This window comes from Athene noctua, chromosome 1 (genome assembly GCF_965140245.1).
Source record: "Athene noctua chromosome 1, bAthNoc1.hap1.1, whole genome shotgun sequence".
In the NCBI taxonomy this organism is placed as follows: Eukaryota; Metazoa; Chordata; class Aves; order Strigiformes; family Strigidae; genus Athene; species Athene noctua.
This window is the reverse complement of record NC_134037.1, coordinates 166,964,381-166,985,387: the sequence shown is the minus strand read 5'-3', so window position 1 is coordinate 166,985,387 and position 21,007 is coordinate 166,964,381. Positions and strand designations below refer to the sequence as shown.

The 21,007-nt window shown below is 42.0% G+C and overlaps 1 protein-coding gene across 1 annotated transcript; it reads left to right on the top strand.

Moving 5' to 3' along the window:
* Positions 1–4,760: 4,760 nt before the first annotated feature.
* Positions 4,761–11,829, top strand: RSPH1 (radial spoke head component 1). Its single transcript, XM_074929365.1, has 9 exons — positions 4,761–4,814; positions 5,404–5,517; positions 5,639–5,744; positions 6,918–7,008; positions 7,241–7,376; positions 7,674–7,745; positions 9,108–9,315; positions 9,752–9,892; positions 11,688–11,829. The coding sequence occupies exons 1-9, from the start codon at positions 4,764–4,766 to the stop codon at positions 11,735–11,737; spliced, it is 969 nt and encodes a 322-aa protein (XP_074785466.1). The 5' UTR covers positions 4,761–4,763; the 3' UTR covers positions 11,738–11,829.
* The last annotated feature ends 9,178 nt before the right edge of the window (positions 11,830–21,007 follow it).

Genomic DNA, 21,007 nt, shown 5'->3' with positions numbered 1-21,007 from the left:
TTTAATTCCCTAATCCCCCAGTTTTCCTCCAAAAGGCTGATGAAATCAATCTGGCTTATATTTAAGTTTCAAGAGGAAGACAGCTGATATCATTAAGTTTTTCCTGAGTTGTAAACAGCAGTTTACACTTTGCTAGTATCTCATATTGGCCGTGCAGTACACTAGACTGTGGTTTTGGCTTTTGCAAGGAGGAAGGTATAAATGACTATCTTCTAAGAGATAACTTCTAAGAGATTAATATTTCTCTACAGATTTCTATTCTTTAAATTCCTGTCAGAAAAGATAATCTTGCCCAGGTCTGCCCTACCAAAAGCAATAAATGGTCATTTACAGCTCTAATTTATGCCAGACCAAAGCTCAGACTGACTCAAGTGCCCAAGGACTGGCCCTCACAAAGTAACCAGCTCTGTCAGTAATGATTGAACAGTATGTGAAGTGAAGAAACCAACCTATGAATCAGGCCATTACCTCCACTCTTCCTATTAATTTTGATGTCAGAATTTGAAAAGGTTCCTAGAGCTACATCGCTGGCCAGGCAGAGAAAAGGTATTGCTCCTGAAAGAAGGATGCGTGGTGGGCCAGGGGCATAGAGCAGAGAGCTCTTAGAGGGCAGGAATGCCGATGTGCATGTAGCATGAATTAAGAAGCACGCCACCTTTACCACATCAGAGGTTATGTGTGCACCCTGCTGTATTTTCATCACCCGTTTGAAGCTAGACACTGATTGCCATGTAGGAGTGAAAAAACAGTACTGTCGTTTCTGATGTTCATTGTGCAACGTGTTTTCAAAGCTCAGTCAGTGCTGGAAGGAGCCCCCGAGGCCAGGCCTGGCACAGCAGCATTTTCCCTGCAAAACCTCTGCACTGCCAAAAGCCTCCCCCCTCCTACCACAGGGTAAAGTCCAAAGAAAGCCAGGAGCATAGTGGGCCTCAAAAGTGCCTTTTGGCCATTCCTCCCTACAGAAGGGCTCTCTGGCTAAATTCAAAGTGAGGGCCTGCAAAGCAGGATAAAAGGACATCCCAGGCTGTCCTCTCCCACAGGAAGCACCCTTTGGGGTCCTGTGCCTATCAGCCTTCTGCTTTGCTGTGTCACTGTCCTTCCCTGTTCGTAAGCGCCTCTGGCAGCAACATCTTCGGGTTCCTCTGAAGCTCTCTGTACCTGTGGGGCTTCTTGCTCCAACTGCAAACCAGAAGCTTCTCCAGGGCAGCCTGCAGCAATGGCAGCTGCTGCCCTCTCCTGCCAGGGTGACTGGCAGTTGCTGGCAGCAGCTGCCAGCTGAGCCAGCAGTACAAGCAGAACAGATAATCAGTGCATCCACTAACCCTCTTGGGCCTTTTTCCAAATGAAATTTATATCCAAGTTCAGAAGGACCTGAAGAATATTTATGGTATTATGTTGTTTCTTTGATGGAAAAGGAAAACATCAAGAAAATAAGGATAATAGCAGCCCTTCTTTCAATAATAATATCCTTAAAGCTTAATTTTAATCTGACATTGAATCACCAAAATGGAACTGGAAGACCAGAAACTACAAAATATATCCTCCTTGTTATTAATTATATGCATCTGTATAAGCTGTAGTTGTCCTCACAAGACAGTTTCTAGGCATAGCAAACCTTACGTGATAAACCGCCTTCATTTAGGTCAAACTGTGTGATGCCGACATACAGACATTTGTGCTATTTGCCACATCTAGATTCAGAGCAGTTTAAATTTTATAAAGAAATAGTTCTTGGCTGTTTCCCAAGAAAAGTGAACTGTTCCTCCTTCAGACCCTTTCCTCCTTCAGGACTCTGAAACAACACAGAGAGCAAGAGCGGTTAGTGATGACCAGGGGGAGTGTCTCTGACGGCTTGTCACTGCTTCCTGTTTGTGTCACAGCTGTTCCCTGGGCCACATCAACTGTGAAGCCAAAGGACACATCCGGTTATTTTTGTCATCAGGTTTAACAGGGAGCACCTCTATATGCATCCTGAACATATTTTCCCTTACAACTCTGAGCCACAGTGTCTGCTTAGAATTAATATGCTGCTCATGGAGTAAGTAACCAGTTTGTAATTAGAGTCATTACCTTACCGTAGATAAAAGAATTAAGCCATCCTTAGGTGAAAGAAGAAACTTGGGCATCATCAAGACTGAGAAAGGAGGAAATGAGCAAACTATGCTTCAGGTGACATACACTCACATCCAGTTCTGCAGGAGGTAAGCAATCGGAGCAGTAGTTTACATACCCTGCAGTTACTTATTAACAGTACAGCCACTCTTACGCAAATTAGGCTTCCCTAGTCAAGTGCTGGGGATGTGCAGGAAAGAGAAATAACCATACGATTTTGAGTCAATAAATATATAGCTTCTTAAAGCTCTGTCAGCTAACAGAATTTAATGTCAGTGTTCTTAAAGGTTTCCAACTGAAAGCACTCTCAAATTACTAACTGGGTGTTAACTCAGAAGCCCAAATGCTTCCTATGAGCTAAGAACATGATGGTATTTGGCAATAGTTCTTTTCTCTTTTCATCTTTGCCCAACTGAAAACAAAAAGACACATATGCCACATAAGTGACATGTCTTAATAAATAAATGCTATTATTGTCTAAATACTGGGTATTCAGATTCCTACCTATGAAAACTAAGGAAATTACCTGAATATATGGCATATCTTTGTATAGAGACAAACCTGGTTTTCTTCTCATTTTGGTGGTAAAGGTTTGACCTAGGGTATAAGGTGACCTCCACCATGTTTTCCAACCACTTGCCACTCCTTTTGCGGCCTATCTCAGAAGCCTTACCTCCTCTGACCAGTGCTTAGGTAGCCAACAGCTTTTCACCACACATACCATCGTGTGGCTCTTCTTGTGAAACCTCGGCCATTAAATTACTGTTCAAGGTGACAGTGAGGTGATTTGCTTGACTCCTGTATCAGTGGCAGGCCCTGAGTCCTGCCCAGCTCCTGCAAACACTGTGAAGCTGCTGCTTTGCAGAGGGGTGAAATACCACTTGCATTCAGCAACCCATTCTCAACATCTGTGGGAGGCGGGCATGAGCTGTAATGCAGTCATCTTCAGCTCCCTTAGCTGAGGTAGATTTTTAGGGCATTTTCCTCTGTAAAGAAAGCACTATCTTGCATTGCGGCAAATAAGATCTTTTAAAAGAGTGATTGTTTTTGAATACTGTTGCTCACATAGGAAACATAAAAAAATGCCACGTAAAATACAAAGGAGGTCTTTTCTGCGTGGGGTATTATTGATGATTAATATGGTCTGAGGGTGGCTATGATATATTATCCCCTCTCCTTTTCCTTGTGAGCTACTCCCTTCTACTCTTCTTGCCCTTTTGAGAAAGGAGAGCCCTTCTCTTGCCTCCCTGCATTCATTTAGCTGTAATCATATTAGTATGGGAGGCTCTTGACTGGCTGAGGTGACTGCACTTGTCATCAAGTTATGTAGATCACAGCTGAAGCTGACTGAGGGGTTTGGAGAAAAGTCAGAACACAGAGACTTTCCTACATACTAAGATTATTGAGAATTGTGGTTACTAAAAGAAAAAAAATTAGCAGAAGTGTAGTATGTGTGAAAGCAGAAGATGCCTAATCATGGACTCGTCATTCTCTTTATAGTAACTTGCTTAGAACTGTGCAGCGCCCCTGTCACCACAGCAGTACAGGTCAATTTAGAAAAAATAACAGGAGACGTTAACTTGTACTCCATTCATTTATGCAGAAACACAGTATTTTCCAGGCCAGATCTCAGGTGGTTTGATGACTTCCAGTGCCTAAGGTCCAGAAGTGATTAGCACCACAGCATTTCCCTGCCTCTGTCCTGACCCCCAAATTACCCATATGGTCTGTTGTGCCACACTTTGCATAGAAACGAGAGGAATCTCTTCAGAGTGCCCCGAAGTGCAGAGCCTGACTGCTGAGAGTACACCCAGGAATGCTGGTGACAGCCCAAGGACGTTTCTGTGATACCCGTTGAGGAGCACACGTGAGTCATCTGTCTTCAACCACACCACCAGATGTGCGCTGTCACAACAGCTGTGGAAATCCTGTGGGATTTCAGAGACTGGAGGTGAATGCTGCTGGCCTTCTGGCTCCAGTTTAAGGAGTGTCCTGAATTTCCAGTGGGATTCATCAGGCCACGTGGGTGCAATGAATCTGGTCTGTTGCGCAGGTGAATGAGACTCATCATCAGACTGAAACCGTAGGATATAAACCGACAAGATAAGACCTACGTGTGGGAGTGGTTTTAAAATCTAAAATGCTGCTTACAGGCCTAGGTGTGGAATCGGTTTTAAAATCTGAAATGTTGTTCTACAGGCCAAACCAGCCAAACTACTGGGAGCTCTCAGAAGACTCAGAGGGGTCTCAGGTCACACCTCTGATGTCACCAGCCTGTTTCCCGGCACTTAAGGTACAGGTCGGGAAAACCAAAGCTCGAGAAGCCGTCGTCAACGCCGCAGTCCTCTGGCGGCCGCCGTCCCCCTCCCGGGACTGCCGGTCCCGGAGGCGCCAGCCGGCCGGAGTACCCCTGGGGCGGCGGGGCCCTCCGCTTGCGGTAACGGCGCCTCTCCTCAGCGGCGAGGCGGCGGCGCGGAGGGGGCGCGGCCGCGGCCCCGGCCCCGTTGCTCGCCCGCCCCGGCGCCGCGGTGAGGGGCGGGGCCGCCCCGCTGCTCTCAGCACCCGGGACAGCAGCGCGACCCCCCCGGCGGCGGCGCGCACCGCCCTCCCCCGCCCGCCTCGGTTGCCACCGTGACGGCGACGCCGCGGCCATGTCGGACCTGAGCTCGGAGGGGACCGAGGAGGCCGAGGCCGATTTCGGGGTCCGCAGGGGCGGTCGGGGCGCCGCTGGCGGCTCAGCGGCGCGGGCGGAGGCGGCCTCCCCCCTCTCCCGGCCCCTGCTGCGGCGAGGGGACGGGGCCCATCCCCGCTGGCGAGCACCCGCCGAGGGCGCCGGGGAGGAGCGGGAGGGAAGCGGGCGCCGGCCGCCGGCGCCTCGGGCAGCGCGGGGGGGCGCCTGCGGGGAGGGGGAGAGCGAACGTTAAACCCCCGAGTATGCCGGCCGGGCCCAGCCTGGGGGAGCTCCCGCGGCGCTCCCTCGGTGGGCACGGGATCTGGGAAGCGGGGCTGGGCCACGTCACTTGGGACCTGCCTAACTTTCTCTGCCGGGTGGCAACAAGTCATCCATCCGTACCTGCCAGCCCTGGGCCAGGAAGGGAGGGAAGCCTCTGGGTGCCGGGATCTGGTGAAAGCGTCTTCGTAAGCAGAACAGGCGTTGGCCAGGTGCTCCTGCAGTCTCCGATTCAAGCCGAATTGGGGCAGTTTTGAGCAAACGCCTGTTTTCCTCTGTCTAATGGGGTTAGGTTCAGTCAGGTGCAGCCCTCCTAAACGTTTTTTTTCACATGGGATTAGGAGTATGATGGTGAACGCAATTCAGAAGGTGAGCGACATGGACATGGAAAAGCACGTCTACCCAATGGTGATACATACGATGGAGAATATAAGCATGGTCTCAGAAGTGGACAGGTGAGACGGTGACAGAAGGCAGCGGTAGTGCTTATGTTTAAGCAGTTCTGTTTGCTTGGGCAGTATGCTAAAACAAGAGTGAGAACTGACAAGTATTTTATCTACACCAAATATGTTTCAGGGGACCTACAGATTTAAAAATGGTGCTTACTACACTGGACAGTATCTTCAAAACAAAAAACATGGCCAGGGTATATTTTTTTATCCAGATGGATCAAAATATGAAGGTAAAACACTGAACACAGTTGCAAGGATTTCTGTAACTGAAAGGACACATTCCCTCTGAACCCCCCCACCCCCACGAACCCTCTAAATGCAAGGAAATAGTGAATTGAGAATGTGTTCTTCTAAGATAATTTTGCTGTTAAATGTTTCCCTTTTATCCACATTTTTTTTACTATAAGCTTTGAGAAGTGTGGGTTTTGTTTATGGAGATTTATGGTGATCATTGTGAGAAGTGTGGTGTTCAGCAGTGGTTTATTCTTGTCATGTCCTCCTTTCAAGTGGGGTGTTCCAAGTCCTGAGAAATATTAAGTATCTTTTACAAATCAGTACAATCTTCATAGAAGAGAGTATAGTTACTTATTTCTGAATGATGATTAGAACCACAGATTTGTTCAGTATAAAGAATTTAAGGACTTTATTAGGTCCAATTTAAAAAGATACTGATTAGAGCACGCACTTACTCAGGGATTGGGATGTCTCTGAAGTCTGAAGAGCTTGAAACTTGCATTGTTTCTCTTCTTCCAGAAGAGTACCTGAAACACCCTGAATATCAGTTAGGCTTCAGGGGACAGTACTTTCCCCCCTCTTTTCTAAGCTAGGCAAGAAAGAACATTCACATTGTGTGGGCTAGAAGCAGAGAGCAAAAAGAGCAACCCAGTTTTGCTTTACAGGACCTTCTGCACCTGTGGTTTGTTTTGTTTTGTTTTCTTCTTTAATTTCTTCTATGTTTGAATAGAAGACCATCTTTCTGAATATGTATGCCCCATGACTGACAGGACAGTTTTAGCAAATGAGTCAAACTAAAGGAGTCCTTTTTTTTTTTTTTTTTATTGGAGTGGAAATGTCACATTATCTAATGCAACTGTAATACATTACCAAATTTAAAGGTAGGAACAGAATGTTACATGGCTTCTTGTGTTCATGATGGTAATGGAGAGTGATAATGGAAACAGACTGTGATGGACTAAATGAAAGGGAAGGTCAGGCAACTATATACATATGTGTGGAGAGAGACAGAGAACAAAGAGCAAGGGTTTAGAGTAAAGAATCACAACAGTGCCATAGCTTTATTTTCCTTCTCTAATAATTCATGCATCATAACTTTACAAACTGAGCACTATATCACACAGTGAAATAAACCACGTCTCATTGTTTTTATTGTATTTTCATTAAAGGCGACTGGGTGAACGACCAGAGACATGGCTATGGAGAGTATACGTATGCAAATGGAGACACCTATACTGGAGAATGGTTTAACCATAACAGGTTTGTTTCGTTCTTACAGTGATGTTTCAAGTCACTCAATGGTATTAACATGCCAAGGTCATTTTCAAAGCATGGCTGACAGCAGCAAATCAAGAGCTACCAGATGACTTTGGGAATTTAGCCCAACTTGAGTCATTTCAGCTACTTAACTAATAGTTTTAATACCTTACGTATAACATCTTAAATTCTTAAAATTCAGTAATGTAAAGCAAAACTATTATTTTCTCCTTAGGCATGGGCAAGGTACATATGTCTATAAGGACACAGGATCTAAGTATGTTGGTGGCTGGGTAAATGGAATCCAGGAAGGAGAAGCTGAACTTATCCACCTAAACCATAGATTTAAGGGCAAGTTTTTAAATGGCAATGTAAGTGTGCTGGAAAGCTCTCTATTAATCTGAACAGTTAGCGTGGAATTGCCTTAATATGATATGTTTCCACTTAAAGTAAAAATCTAGGCTCCTGATCTTTTGTAGTATTTCTTGTACCATGTGTAACATGAAATGGAATCAATCTGTAGGACAGAATGTCAAGTTTCTCTGCAACTTTGCTTTCAAACTATATTGTTATTGACTATGCATCTTGTAATAAAGCATATTTTACATTTAGATGCTTAGAATGTATTAACTTTATAGTTCTGCTGACTTTTTTGTATCTTTGTGCAGCCTATAGGTCGTGGCAAATATGTCTTTGATATTGGATGTGAACAGCATGGTGAATACATACAATCAGAGCAGGTAAAAGAAGTAGTGCAAATTATACTGAATATCAGAGAACTCAGTAAATCAAATCTATTGTTGAGTAATCTATAAAATGGCTTATAGACATTGATGTTAACATGGATCTAACCAGTCAAAAAAGGGTAGAAACTCATGCATTCTTAAGAACCAAGTGAGGTTTCATTTTGCTTTTTTCTTTAGCTTCTCGATTGTGTAAGCTTCGACAAGTACAAGGTGTGATTTTTGCACAACTTGCAGACAGGAGTCCTTTCTGCTTAAAGTTTAGAAGAATTTGGACCTTCCCAAAACATTTGGAGTTTCAAACCACAGAAGAATGTAGATCTATTTGTCCTTACATTTAGCCTATATTCCACTTTGTTCTGAGCACCAGAAAACAATGAGAAATATTTCTTCTTGCATTTCAGAATTACTTGATGCTATGCATACAAATGGTAATTTGCAGCAGATTCATGTTTTGGAAATATGTCCCATTGTTGTCCTGGTCCTGTTAGGAGCTTAATATCCACAGCTCCTAATAATTGTAGGAAACAGCTGGGATCAGGGCCTGGTTTTTCTTCTCCTTCATGCATGAATGTTTTGAAATGTTTCTGATTAATGTGGTGCAAAATAGCTGTGGAAATAAGAAACATACCTTAATATTACTGGTTTGATTTCAAGAAAATAAGCCACATTTTAGCTTAGAGTTTGCTGCCTCTGCTGCCTGACACATTAGTTCCCATTACACACTCTGAAAATTCTCCAACGCAGCAATTGTTTCTTAAGGCAAGGACAAAATAATTATAAAAAAAATCCTATTGTTAGTGCTAGAGATTTGTAAAATATGGAGACTGTTTTCCTTTTTTGGCTAAAAGCAAGATATCCTCAAATTAAGTATCATATTCATATGAGTATCCAAACTGATGTGTATTTAGTATCCTCAATTCTGTTGGGAATTGTTGAGGCAGAGACCTGTTTTGCCACTCTGTTCCTGTGTGAGATAGACAGCGTCACATCTACCAGACACAGCATCAGGTCTTATTTGCCACTGGTACGCTATAGCCAGGCACAGATGAGGAGACATAATTGACAGGCCCCTTGCAACCATTCTGTTTAAGGGAGGGACAAAATTTTACCTTAAAGAAAGCAAGCTGGCAAACACTGATCATTAGTAATAGTCAACTGACTTCATCAAGGTTTAAAGTGTAGTTAACTTCCAAGATTTGTGGCTACTGAAGTTCCTCTGCCTGTAAATACTTTAAAATGCCATGTCATTGCTTCTTTGAGCCCAAATAAAGAGGTTTTAGTACACAAAACCATCATCTTAGTTACTCCCTTAATACCTTTAAGATGAGATGCTGAATTTCATGAGTTGTCTTCTAGGATAAAGGAGAGGAAGAGGAGGAACCCTCATTACTCATTGGACCAAAATGGAAAGCATCAGAAATTACCAAATTAACATTCTGGACTCCCCGTAGGGAAAATCCACCTTCTCCCAGAGAAGCCTCCCTAGAGGCAGCAGCAGCAGAAGCAATGGAAGAAAGAGCAGCAGCAGCAGTAACTGAAGAGAAGACAATACCATCAGTTGAAGGTTTGTTCTGCTGGACAGATGGAAACTCTGTGGTTTGACTATTCCCTGAAACTGTGTTTTTCAGGTTTAATATCAAATAGTGTGAGAGGTTTTTTGTTGTTGTGTTTGTTGGTTTTTTTCCTTATAATTTACCACATATCAAATGATAGGAACTTCCAATTCAGTTCACAAACTGCAATATATATGTGTCTGTTTTATCTTGCATAGCATAATGAGACACAACTGTCTTGGGAAGCTTGTGAATTATTTTAGTCTATATCATGGCCTGTTATACAAACTTGATTATAAACAGTTACAGAAAATTTTATGGGATTTCTCATGTGAGTAAAGACTGCAGACTTTGGTAGGAGTTATTAGCTACTGCATGAAAACAATGGCGGAGTACAAATTTGTAAAAATTATTTTTGTTCTGTATTTCTAATGTCTCACGTTTCAGTCACTGATGAGTCTGCTGAGGGTAAAGATGATGAGCCTTCTCTTCATGAAGTATCCAGTGAAGTTTTTAGCCCAGGAAGGGATGCAGGAGAGGAATATGAGGGAAGCAGAGAGGAAGAAGACAGAGATCAAGAGGATCCAGGTGAGGAATGGGACATACATGCTCATTCTTCAATTAGAAATCAGGGTTTGAAATGATATATGTCAATCAGCTGAAGTCATGCTGCTGCTGTGAGAAGTCCATTATCAAGCCGAAGAATCTCTACCTTTCATAAGGGGGGCAGTCTTCTACAGATGTAAATGGTTTTGAGTAGTCAAGTTCATATACTGTAACAGTACAAATTAGAAGTGACACTTCTGTGCAGTATCTATGCATGTACAGTTGACAGAATTCACAGAGCTGAGTTTGTAAGTGACTGCATTTGCAAACTTTTTTTTTGTGAGAAATGAGAAGGAAGATTTCAGACCCTGGGAAATTTTCAGGGCATTTTGAGCACTCTACTTTTCTCTCATGAATGGAACTGTGTATTCTTATTGTCTCAACTGAACTGAAGCAGGCAAAACAAATCTGAAGAAACTAATTTCAGGTATTGCTATGCATCATGGTTTGAACAGTCTGAAGTTGATTTGCTTCTCCTACAAGCCAAAGAGATTTGGAATTCAGACGTTCAGAGTTTTTTCCAGGCAGTTCAGAAGCCTGTTTTAAGTATAAAATACTAAGAATCAACTAAAGGATGCATCTATATTCATGCTATATAGGCCTATAGGCCTCTACACAATTGTGTTGTTTGTATTTACTGTTAAGAGTTACAAGCTCACATATATGATGTATGAAAACATAAGATAAATTTATCCATTTGTAATCAGTCCATTTTACAATAAATCAAAGCAAACCGCTATCCATAGGGATCTGAAAGACTATTAAACCATGTGAAAATGCCTGGAAATATACACTAAACATTTAGGTCAGCTCTTGGAATTTTCATAGTTTATTTGCTCTCATTTTTTACCCATCACCTCTGAAGGTGCTCTCCTGCTTCAGGGCAGACTGGCTGGCTAGCTGATCTGGTTTGTAGGACTGCAGTTTTCCTGCATAGCTCTGCTTTGAATTTGGCAAGAGTTCATTGACCCTTGTCTGTCTCAAAGGCTCTTGGACTCAGATAACCATTTTGAACTTGTTTCTAATAAATTTTCAGGCCTACCACAATGAAGCAGTTCTAGTATCCCCATTGCTTTTTTGTTTGTTTTTTTTTGTTTGTTTGTTTGTTTTTTTTTTTTTTTTTTGTTTTTTAAAAGGGCAAATGGACCCAAGTATCTATCAGAGACAGTGTAGTTGCAGATACCAATGCATGAAAACATAGGAATGTGATAGATGTTCTCAAAGCTCCTTCCAGCTCTTTTTTTCTAGAATCAGAAAGTTGGATGATTTTATACATTTTTCAGCATAGGTCTACATCTATAATTAATTAGGCAACATATTGTTCCCCTTGACTTTATGTTTAGCAAGATTAAGTTATAGTAAGAGGAAATGATTTGAAGAAAATATGCATACTGTGAAGAGCAGATGTAACAAAATCTGTTTTCTTACAGCCTTGTATTTTCTGTCCCGTTACCATCATTTTTTTCCACACAGGAATTCCATCCTTCTTGCTCCATGTTTCTTATGATATTGTCTAAATAGGAGACATTTTTGGCTATTCCAGAGTTACATATGGGCTGACTGGCTGACAGTCAGTATGTGTGTACCGAGTCTGTCTGGCAGCTGACAAACAATGTATAACAGCTAAATTCAAGTATTGGCAGTGAAAGGCAGTGGGGAAGGAGGACTGGGGTAGACAGCATAGTCCTGGAATTATGTTTTAGGTTACTTGGATTACTTTCCAGTATTTTATAATAAAATGCATACTTTATGTCCTGTCTTTCTTTTCCCTCCACAGGAACTGCTAGTTTAGAGCATGAGGAAGATGAATCAAAGGAAGCAGAGTAATTGTATACAACTAAAGATGAAGACCCTAAAAAAGAAAATTCCAGAGTAAATCATTGAGTAAACTTGCAATAGTTTTATTCATAAAAGGCTGAGTTAAGATACTTTGAATAAACATTTCTGTTACTGGTCTGTCTGAAATATATATCCCTGAAACTTTTATGATCCTGGACTGTGCAGTCTCACAACAACTTTCTTTATTCCATGTAGCAGGTAGTCATTTGTTGAATTTAGTATGGGATTATTCTGGATGCATGAAGTTGTGTCCTCACAAATTTGCAGAAGCAAACTTAATCTTCTTCCACTACTGCTAGTTCTTCTTTTCCTTGAATCCTTCCTCTGAGCGCAGACACCTGGGGGTCTTGCTTATGAAGACAAAGGCAGCACTGGCCTTCCAGCTCTATCTCTGTATCCCCTGTCACTAGACCACTGATTACAGACCTACATTTTCCTTGCCTTTTTTTTTTTAAATTGATCTTGTAGCTGTAGAAGCTGTTATTGTTGCCCTAAATGGGCCAGTTTGAACTGAAACTGAATTTTGCTTTCCTAACACACAGGTGCACTGTTTAAAAATTCTTCCTTTGTAGTCTGTTTTTGCTCCCACTTTCTGTATACTACTTTTTTGTGTGTGTGTTGCAGCTCAGTCCCAGATTTCTTGTTTATCATGTGGCCTTCCTTAAGCTGTTTAAAGGAGACTGTCAACTGATCAGGGTGAGGAAGTGGATCTGTAACAAATTCCCAATGCTGTGCCATACTGAACACTCTCATTGACCCACAAGCTCTCAACCAGCATGCTGTCCATAGTACAAAAGAGCTCCGTGCATTCAAGCTACTTCTTCACATAAAGGAAAACTCTCCTTGTTTTCCCTTTCTGTCTTTACTAAGCCCTTCGTTCATTGGAGAGCTCCACCTGTGTGAGCTGTTCCATCATGTTTCAGTTTTTCCAGGGAAGTCACAGTTCTGTGTGTGCACACAGAGCAGTTCCTAGCTCCTCCTTTTTGTTTCCCTGGATCCATTTGTTTATGTATACTCAAGGGATATGTCCTTGGACACACAGCACCTGGATCACTACACACCTCACAGGGGAGGAACCCATCACCCCCAGCCCCATGAGAGGCTCAGGCACAACATCCTGGTGTCCAAGCCCTGTCTAGGCTGTCACCACTGACATGCCAAGGGTACTTTCTTCACTGGTGCTGGAGATCAGGCCCAGTAGAGCATCAACACTGGTGTTGCACAGTCCCACGTTGTTTGGAGGAGAGTGTCTGCCTTTCCCCAGCACAAACACAAATTACCAAAAGCTCTGCTTGTTATATTCCCATCTCCCAGATGAATAAGCATCCCTACACAGCAGACAAGCAGTCCAGCACTCCCTAATCAGCACTTAACAACTGAACATACAGCTCCTTTTAAATCAAGAACCTGTCAATCAGGAAGCAGCCAGCAGGAGACAACAGCTGCAGAAGGCCCCTAGAAGCTACCAGAATCAAATGACATTATATAAATAGTAAGTTAAAAGTACGGAGCAAGGCAGAGCTGCACAAAGTTTTGTACATGCACTAAATGGCACAGACAGATATTTTATCCTCCTTTGCAGGTGAATAAAGCTGCTCTGAAACAATTTTTCCTGATAATATGTAAGCAATACATTAATTATTAACATATGTATCTGTCTGACTTTACTTGACTCTCATACTGTGGAAATGTTGGTGCAAATATTGATGAGCCTGGAGTCCGAGGTAGAGAGTTGCCAGCCAGTAGCAGTTTGGTTTTTAGGTAAAATGACTGGGTTTGGCCCAGTTGGGATAAGAGATGTTGTACTGATATTGCTGAAACAGGACTCACATTTTCTTATTATTCACCTCAGAGAAGGAAATCTATAGTAAAATTTTAGTTTAGGAAAAAGACAGAAAACATTTTAACAAATTCATTTTCTCTACAACTCACAATTTCAGCAAAGGAATGTCAGAAGTTTGAAAGTCAGTGATAAAAATGGATTAACAGAAAGTAAAGGAAACGAGTCATATGAAATAAATCGTCTGTTACTTCTTCACTGCAATTTTTCTTCTATCAGAAATGTCATAGTGAGAAAATTCCCATGCAATCTTTCCCCTCCTGTCTAGGTGTCATTCTGTTTGCAGTTTCTTGTCACTTCAGTGAACATTTTTAGACGTGGTTATCTTTTCCTGGTTTTGCTTTCTTTGGCAGAGAAGTGCTGCATTTCCATTAGTACTGTAGCTAGATCAAAACAAACTTGGCTTGCTAATGTTGGGCGCTTTTTTTGTCTTTTTATAAAATACTAAAAATAATTTGTTTACCTGCTAGTTTTAATATATTCTACTGTAAATTTGAGAAATAGCTGCACAACATATTTCCCAACTCACTTGCATTTTAAAGTAATCTTCAGGTCAAACTGAGTTCATTTCTGGATAATTTATAGTACCTTTTCCCCTGCAGCACTGTGCTGTTTATTAGTGCATGAGTGACCTCCAGTGGTACACCTGCGAAAAAAATGCATCCTGTCTGGAATGCAACAAAGGAACACTAAGAACACCTGGAAGTCTCTCATGTGTTACAAAGTGCTCCTGAGAAGATGTCTTGCTCCCGTTAGAGATCACCAGTGCTTTTCTTGGGGGAGACATTTTATTTCACTGTATTTTCCAGAAATACCTTAAGGATAATTTGGAAACTACTTAATAGTATTTCCTTTATTCCTATCTTGGAGAGGGAGGAACACCTGCCAAAACTTGTTGCACAAAGGTGTGCTAAGCCTCTCTCATCCTTCTGCCTCTTTTCAGTAATGAAGAAAGACAATGTTAGATAGTACTAGGGAAGTAATTTTCCAGACCTCTTCCTAAAGAGTAAAAAAAAAAAAAATGTGCTGAATGCAAGGGTATGATGTTGGGCTTAGGGCTTTGAAGCTTTCCCTCCAGCTGTTCATCCTTAGATTATCACTCTGGTGTCCAAATTACTTACTTCAAAAATGGCATTTTTTGAAAATATCAGACCATTTTAACCTATGCATCTAATATTTGTTTAGGTGCCCAGCTTTTTGCCTTTAAATCATAGAATCATAGGATTACTTGGGTTGGAAGGGACCTTTAAAGATCTTCTCATCCAACCTGCCTGCCATGGGCAGGGACATCTTTCAGTAGATCAGGTTGCTCAAAGTCCTGTCCAACCTGACTGCAGTATATCAGTGACATATAAGTCATGAGTTTGAGGTTAATTTTCTCCCACATATAAAGCTGTGTATGAAAAAAGTGGTGCTGAGACTATCTATGCTACATGTTTTAGAAAAACATCATATGTGACTTGCAGAGCTACTTCTTACCCAGAGATGGGACTTTTTCCACTGTTGACATGGAAGCTGGTCACAAGACTTCATTGGAACTAAATGAGGTACTTGGGGGGGGGGTCTCTCTTCTCATATCATTCTTCTCATACCAAGGTCTTGGAGGGCACCTATTTCCACCTGCAAATGCAAATTAAACCCCTTCAGAGAGATGTCCATTTTACATTCACAGACGTTAAGGCAAAGACCTGTTTGAGCTGTTGCATAAACCACCTGAGACCCCCGTGCACGTGTAGTGTAGTTTTGCAACAACAGCATTATGTAAATATAGTAGATAGGCATAAAGGTTGAGACTTCTTGGAAAAAGTATGAATATTCATGTCTTTGAGGTATATAAAGGATAAACATTTATTTTAGTATGTGCATGTTAGGAGGAATGATCCTCCATGCACCTGGAGCCAAATAAAGAATGCCTGCCTTCTGAAACCTCAAACTGGGTCTTAGAGGGTCCTTTTGTGACTTTTACCAAATTAGAAATAATGTCAGAAATCAAATGTTAGTGGAAGAAAACAGGTTAAGGAGACATGAAAATTCTTTTGTAATTGATTCAACAACTTCCCCACATATATACCTGCTATGGTTTAACTTCAGTAGGTGGCTAAGCCCCACACAATGGGATCGTGAACAGAAATGAGCAGATTCTCCTTCCTTCAGCTTTTGTTGCTGAGCACAGCATCTTATGGTCTGGGATATTCCTTTGGTCAGTTGGGTTCAGCTATCCCAGCTGTGTCTCCTCTGAACTTCTTACACACCTCCAGACTATCTGCTGACAGGGCAGGGTCAGAAGCAGAAATGGCCTTGATGCTGTACAATCACTGTTCAGCAATAGCTAAAACATCCCTGTGTTATCAACACTGCTTTGGTCACAAATCCAAAACAAAACACCCTCCAAGGTACTATGAAGAAAATTAACTCCATCCCAGCCAAAACCAGTACAGTATCTCAAAAAGTGACATCCCTTGAAAAGGTCTTTGGTAACCTGCCTTGTTCAGCCTTGTAGGCCCAGCAAAGAAGTTATTTGTAATCTGCTTCTCTAAGAGACGTAAGAGACGTGACTAGACTCTGTAAAGGTATGCAGCCCTCACATTCCTGTGTTAACTCTTACATTCACCCAACAGGTTCAGGGTCCCAAAGTTGTAGCCACGCTGGCACAATGCTGTGCCTGAGCTAATAGACACCATGAGTAACTAAGGTAAAAAATACCAGTGCTGCTCTGTGCCGAGAGCATCTCTCCAGGTGTGGCACGAACACAAAGACCTCTGCATGAAGTGCTGCTGAGCTGTGAGGGCAAGTGAAGTGAGAAACTACAGGGCAGATGCAGGTGTCTGTGCATTTGAACCCTGAAGAAAAACACAAAGGACAACAGAGTCTGAAGTTTTGTTGTGTGCATGAAGTGGGAAACAAAGCCATAAAAAAGATTTACATGTGCGTTCCTTATTCTTCTGCCTGGAGTACACAGCTTGGTTCCATTCCTGCAGGCAATGTGACTCAAAGTTCGTGACTCATTTGCCAACCCACACAATCACAGAGGTTTTCACTGGCAGAGGTATCTCCACAGACAACTCTTTAGAATTTTTTTAAATAGCACACTTGCTGTCATGTGATGGAGCAGTTTCTGAACCATCCTCAAGTACAGTGATGTACCAACTGATTTTAAACTGAACACAACAGCACATAGTAAATTAACAAATTCCCAATACAAGTTCTGTGAGACCACAAAACCCTGTTTCTTAAATACATCTAGCTTGCAGTCCTTTGTAAAGGCTGATTCTTGACTAAGATTCTTTTGAATAACTTGGTACTAGGTAAAAGGTTATACTGCACATAGGGTTTTTCCATTCTGTGTATTATTTATTCAGTTTTCTAGCCCCCAGGTGGCAAGGGAAACCTGGCAGAACACCTGGGAAATTATATCTTAGTATCAGACAAATTTAGGGCCAACTGACAGAAAATAAGGTCATTGTATTTTAAATGTGTTCTGTCAAAATTGGATTAATGAATTTTCATAAACAGATTTGCAACAGAAATTCCTGCTGTGAATTAGAAAGCACACATGTATTAGAAGCATCTCTATTTGCTCTCCACATCCCACCCCTAACAGTATCTGGACATCAAAATGCTACAGATTTAGGGCCTGGCTTTCAAAACACTTAACCACAAAAACAGTTCCAGTAAGGAGGCACTTTCAGGTGGATCAAGTTAAATGCTTTTAACAATATGGTTTTGGTTTTATTCTTTGCATTTGTAGAGGTAGGAGATGCTGCCTCCTGAGTATCCTCACCAAGAACTCAGGAAGCTCAGGGAGATCCCATTTGGAGGTTTTGCACAGTTTTTCTCCAGGTTTTTCTTTTAACTAGGTGTTAGAATCAAGAACTCCAAAGTGCTCTCCAGACCTTTTGTGATCTCCATTAAAAAATGGACTGTCAAATTCAATGGTTCACTAACTCCTTCCTATTCACCATAGTACAATCTTTCATTTGTTCAAAGCTTTCCTTTCTACTCAAGTTCAAAGAGTCATGAACATTTTAATTCTTAATCACCCATTAAAGAAAGCACTAAAAGGTCAAGACTAGACCCATACATTATTCTGAAATCACAATAAACAGCTGCATACGGTCTTTTCAAAACATTTTCTTCTGTTTCAGAGTATTTCAATGACAAAGCTCTTAGGAGACAGTCAAAAATCTCAACTGCTGTAATCCCTGCCTGGTGATTTAAAATTGTGCAAAGTGAACAGAAATAACTACTGTTCTGAGTCAGCAGACTTTCACATTCACCTTGCACCAGTATCAATGCTGGCACAAGGAAAAGCTTCGGAAAAATCAGGAACAAAACATTCATAGCATTTTTTTCAGAAATACTTTTCAGAAGAACTGGACTCAGGCATCTCTCCAAGCAGTCCTGCCTAAAATTAGTCCCAAACATTATTATAAATTTCTATGTTACTATTCTTTCAAAGTCTATGGAAGGAGCATTCTTGTTCAATAAAATGCTGCTTTTCCTCCCCATCCCTCAATCACACCAGAACTTACTTAGTCATGTAAATATGAGGTTGTGTTTTCCCACAAGGTGTCACCACAGATTAACTTCACCGTAGGTCTTCATCAAAAGAATTTATATTTTCAGTTCTTAAGATATAAACAAAACATTCAAATTCTCTCAGTAGTACTAAAATCTTATACTGAAGTACATAACTTTGTAATGAAATAGCTCCAATTAAGGAAAATTGCAATGGAGTAAAGCAATGTCTATTTTTTGAAGTCACATAAAAAAATCAAGAAACTGGAAAAGAATTTCCTATTTCTTTTGGTTACTACAAAAACAAATTCAAAGCTTCGCAGGACATTTTCTTCATTTCACCTGTGTTCAGCAATTAGTTTCATATTATGAACACACCACATTAGGAATTTTCTCTGTCTTCTAAGCACTAGATTTGACAACTAAGAATCCTTGTACATTAAAGATATAGTTTTAGCTCTGATCCTAAAAAGTGTTCTTTAGAGGTGAACCTGTGCTCATGTGGGGTCCCAGGAAAGCCAGAAATCTTTCGAGTCCTTCTGAGTAAAAGAATTTGTCCTTGCCCTTTTGTTATTAAGACTGAGATACAATTTCAATGGCTTGCTATTTCTGCTGCCTCTTCTTTCTGTCCAATTGATTTAGACGGTAGAAATACCGAAGTCTTTATAAGTTAAAGACAGTATTTTGCAACTAAGTATTTGTCCTCATCTGCTTAGCCGTGCATTGTCTGGATTAGAAACTACCACAAGTGAAATAAATAAGTCCCCTTTTTCCCACATGCCCTGAAGTTTAATTCATTGCATTCACCAAAGTAAGATTAATTGGAGTGCATCTGTATTAAAAAAAAAAAATCATAGTGGGATTTTGGTTCAAGTGTCTTAGCAGTCTGCCTTTAAGTATATTTAGTTTGCAAATAGTGTTGTTCATGCTTTGTGGGTATTTGATTAGATGCCAGGATTGGGTGAACCTGTTGAATCTTTCTCCCATACCCCCACCTGTAAGAAAATTCCTACCAGAGAGAGAGGTACTTTCCCCAGCGGTGTCCTTCTCCCCTCTCAACACCTGCCTCAAGGGCAGCCTGCATGCACTCATTTCAGATAGGAACTTGATGGACAATAACAGGATTAGAGTGCTGTAAACTGGCTTTTAGTAACATTATTAGTGTATGTAGTAGAAGTATAGTCTATAGTAGAAGTATTTCATTGCTATGTTGTACACAGTGGCAGCAGCGTAGGAAAGCTGTTCAAAGAAAGGAGATAATGCTGTTCTTACAGGTTACTTTTCACAACAGACTGACCCCAACAATAATTCTGATGCCATTGGGTGAAGGGAGGGATGCCATTTGGTATTTTATTTTGGTGTTTAAAAAAAAAAAGATCCAGATTCTCAACCCAAACTGGTATTTGCAGCACAATCTAGGATTAATATATAAGAGCATTATGGAAAAAACCTGCACATTATTTCTAAAAAGACAGAGGAAAGTTTTTCATGAAAAAACTTGAAATTTTATGTCACTAATTCTTTAAAAATGACCAGTCTTTTAAGTGGCTTCGAAGACTCGTGTTCTTGAAGGAAGTTTCCTTTTCCTCTTTCTTGCCAGTAAGTGCCAACTCCATACCCTGCAGGCAGGTGTGTCATGTAAGGAGTAGAGCACAAGTCTCACCTGCCTCTCCTTATTTGTCTCTGGCTCCATCCCCAGGCGGGCAGTGTGCCATCATCATGCCCCGGTCTCACAGGGTGTCTTCAGAGCAGCAGGCATTTTCCCTTCCTGCATGAACCTGGAGCACCACTGCTGCTCCCACCCATCCTTATCCTCACCTGGGCTTTTGATTTGCTCCAACCAACCTCCGTGCCTGGGCCACCAACCTCCATTTATGCAATACAGTTGCATAGACATGTGCCCCGTGTCTTACCTGCATTTCTTCTCACGTAGAGAGGAGGGATCAGTCCCGAGGCTGGGGCAACTCAAAAGGCTGAAAGCAGATAGACTGAAACCTGGGACACAGACTGCAAAAGCTGTCTCAAAAGGCAACATTTCAAAGGTGAGGGACAGTGGTAGCATGGACCATAACAAGTACAGCTGCTACCAGGTATTAAAACAGAGCCAGGTCCCTATCCAGAGGCTGTATTTCTAGAAGAAGGTTGACCCAGATACACATACCTATGTCCATGCAACCCTGGTACTTCACACCCCCAAGCCCTGGTCAGAATTGGGACCATCTCTCACATGGGGGTTTGATTGAGCCTGGGGCAACAGATTCTCAGATGACACCTGTCCAATGGCTTGAAATTGCTAGATGAAATCAGAGCAAGTCACACCAAACCCAACAACTTTTATGGAGAGGAAAGCCCCATGGGAACACTGTGAGGTAGGAACTGACTTCTCTGCAAGCACTGAGCTCGAACCTCCTGGGACTGACCAGAGATGTGCCATGCCCAGGGCTAGATCCTTGCCCACCCCCATTGTCCTGCTGTCCCCATTTCCCCCTCCATTTTCACCTGGACAGGTTCCTTGGTGAGGAAACAGGGTGTCCAAAGGGGCTGTTTTTCACCAACAGAAAGTTGGGCTTGCCCCTGCGGCAGGGCTGAGCCGAGTCTAAGGGAGGAGACAGTGTGGTGAGAGACCCTTCTGGTTGCTGTTAGCACAGCTGACCGCAAGACAGACATGTTGCTACCTCCCTCATCACCTTGTTCCTTCCCTACGTGCTGTTTTCTTGTGCCTTTTCTCAGCTAGACCTCTAACTCACAGCCCTCCCTGAAGACCACAGAAGAGCCTGGTTGCTGCCTCCAGGGCTCGGTGCAAAATCATCCCTCACCACAACTGCCCCTCCCAGCTGACAGTGAGTGTGTGACAGGGTGAAATACGAAGGAGTAACCAAGCCACAGTCTTAGTGCTGCAG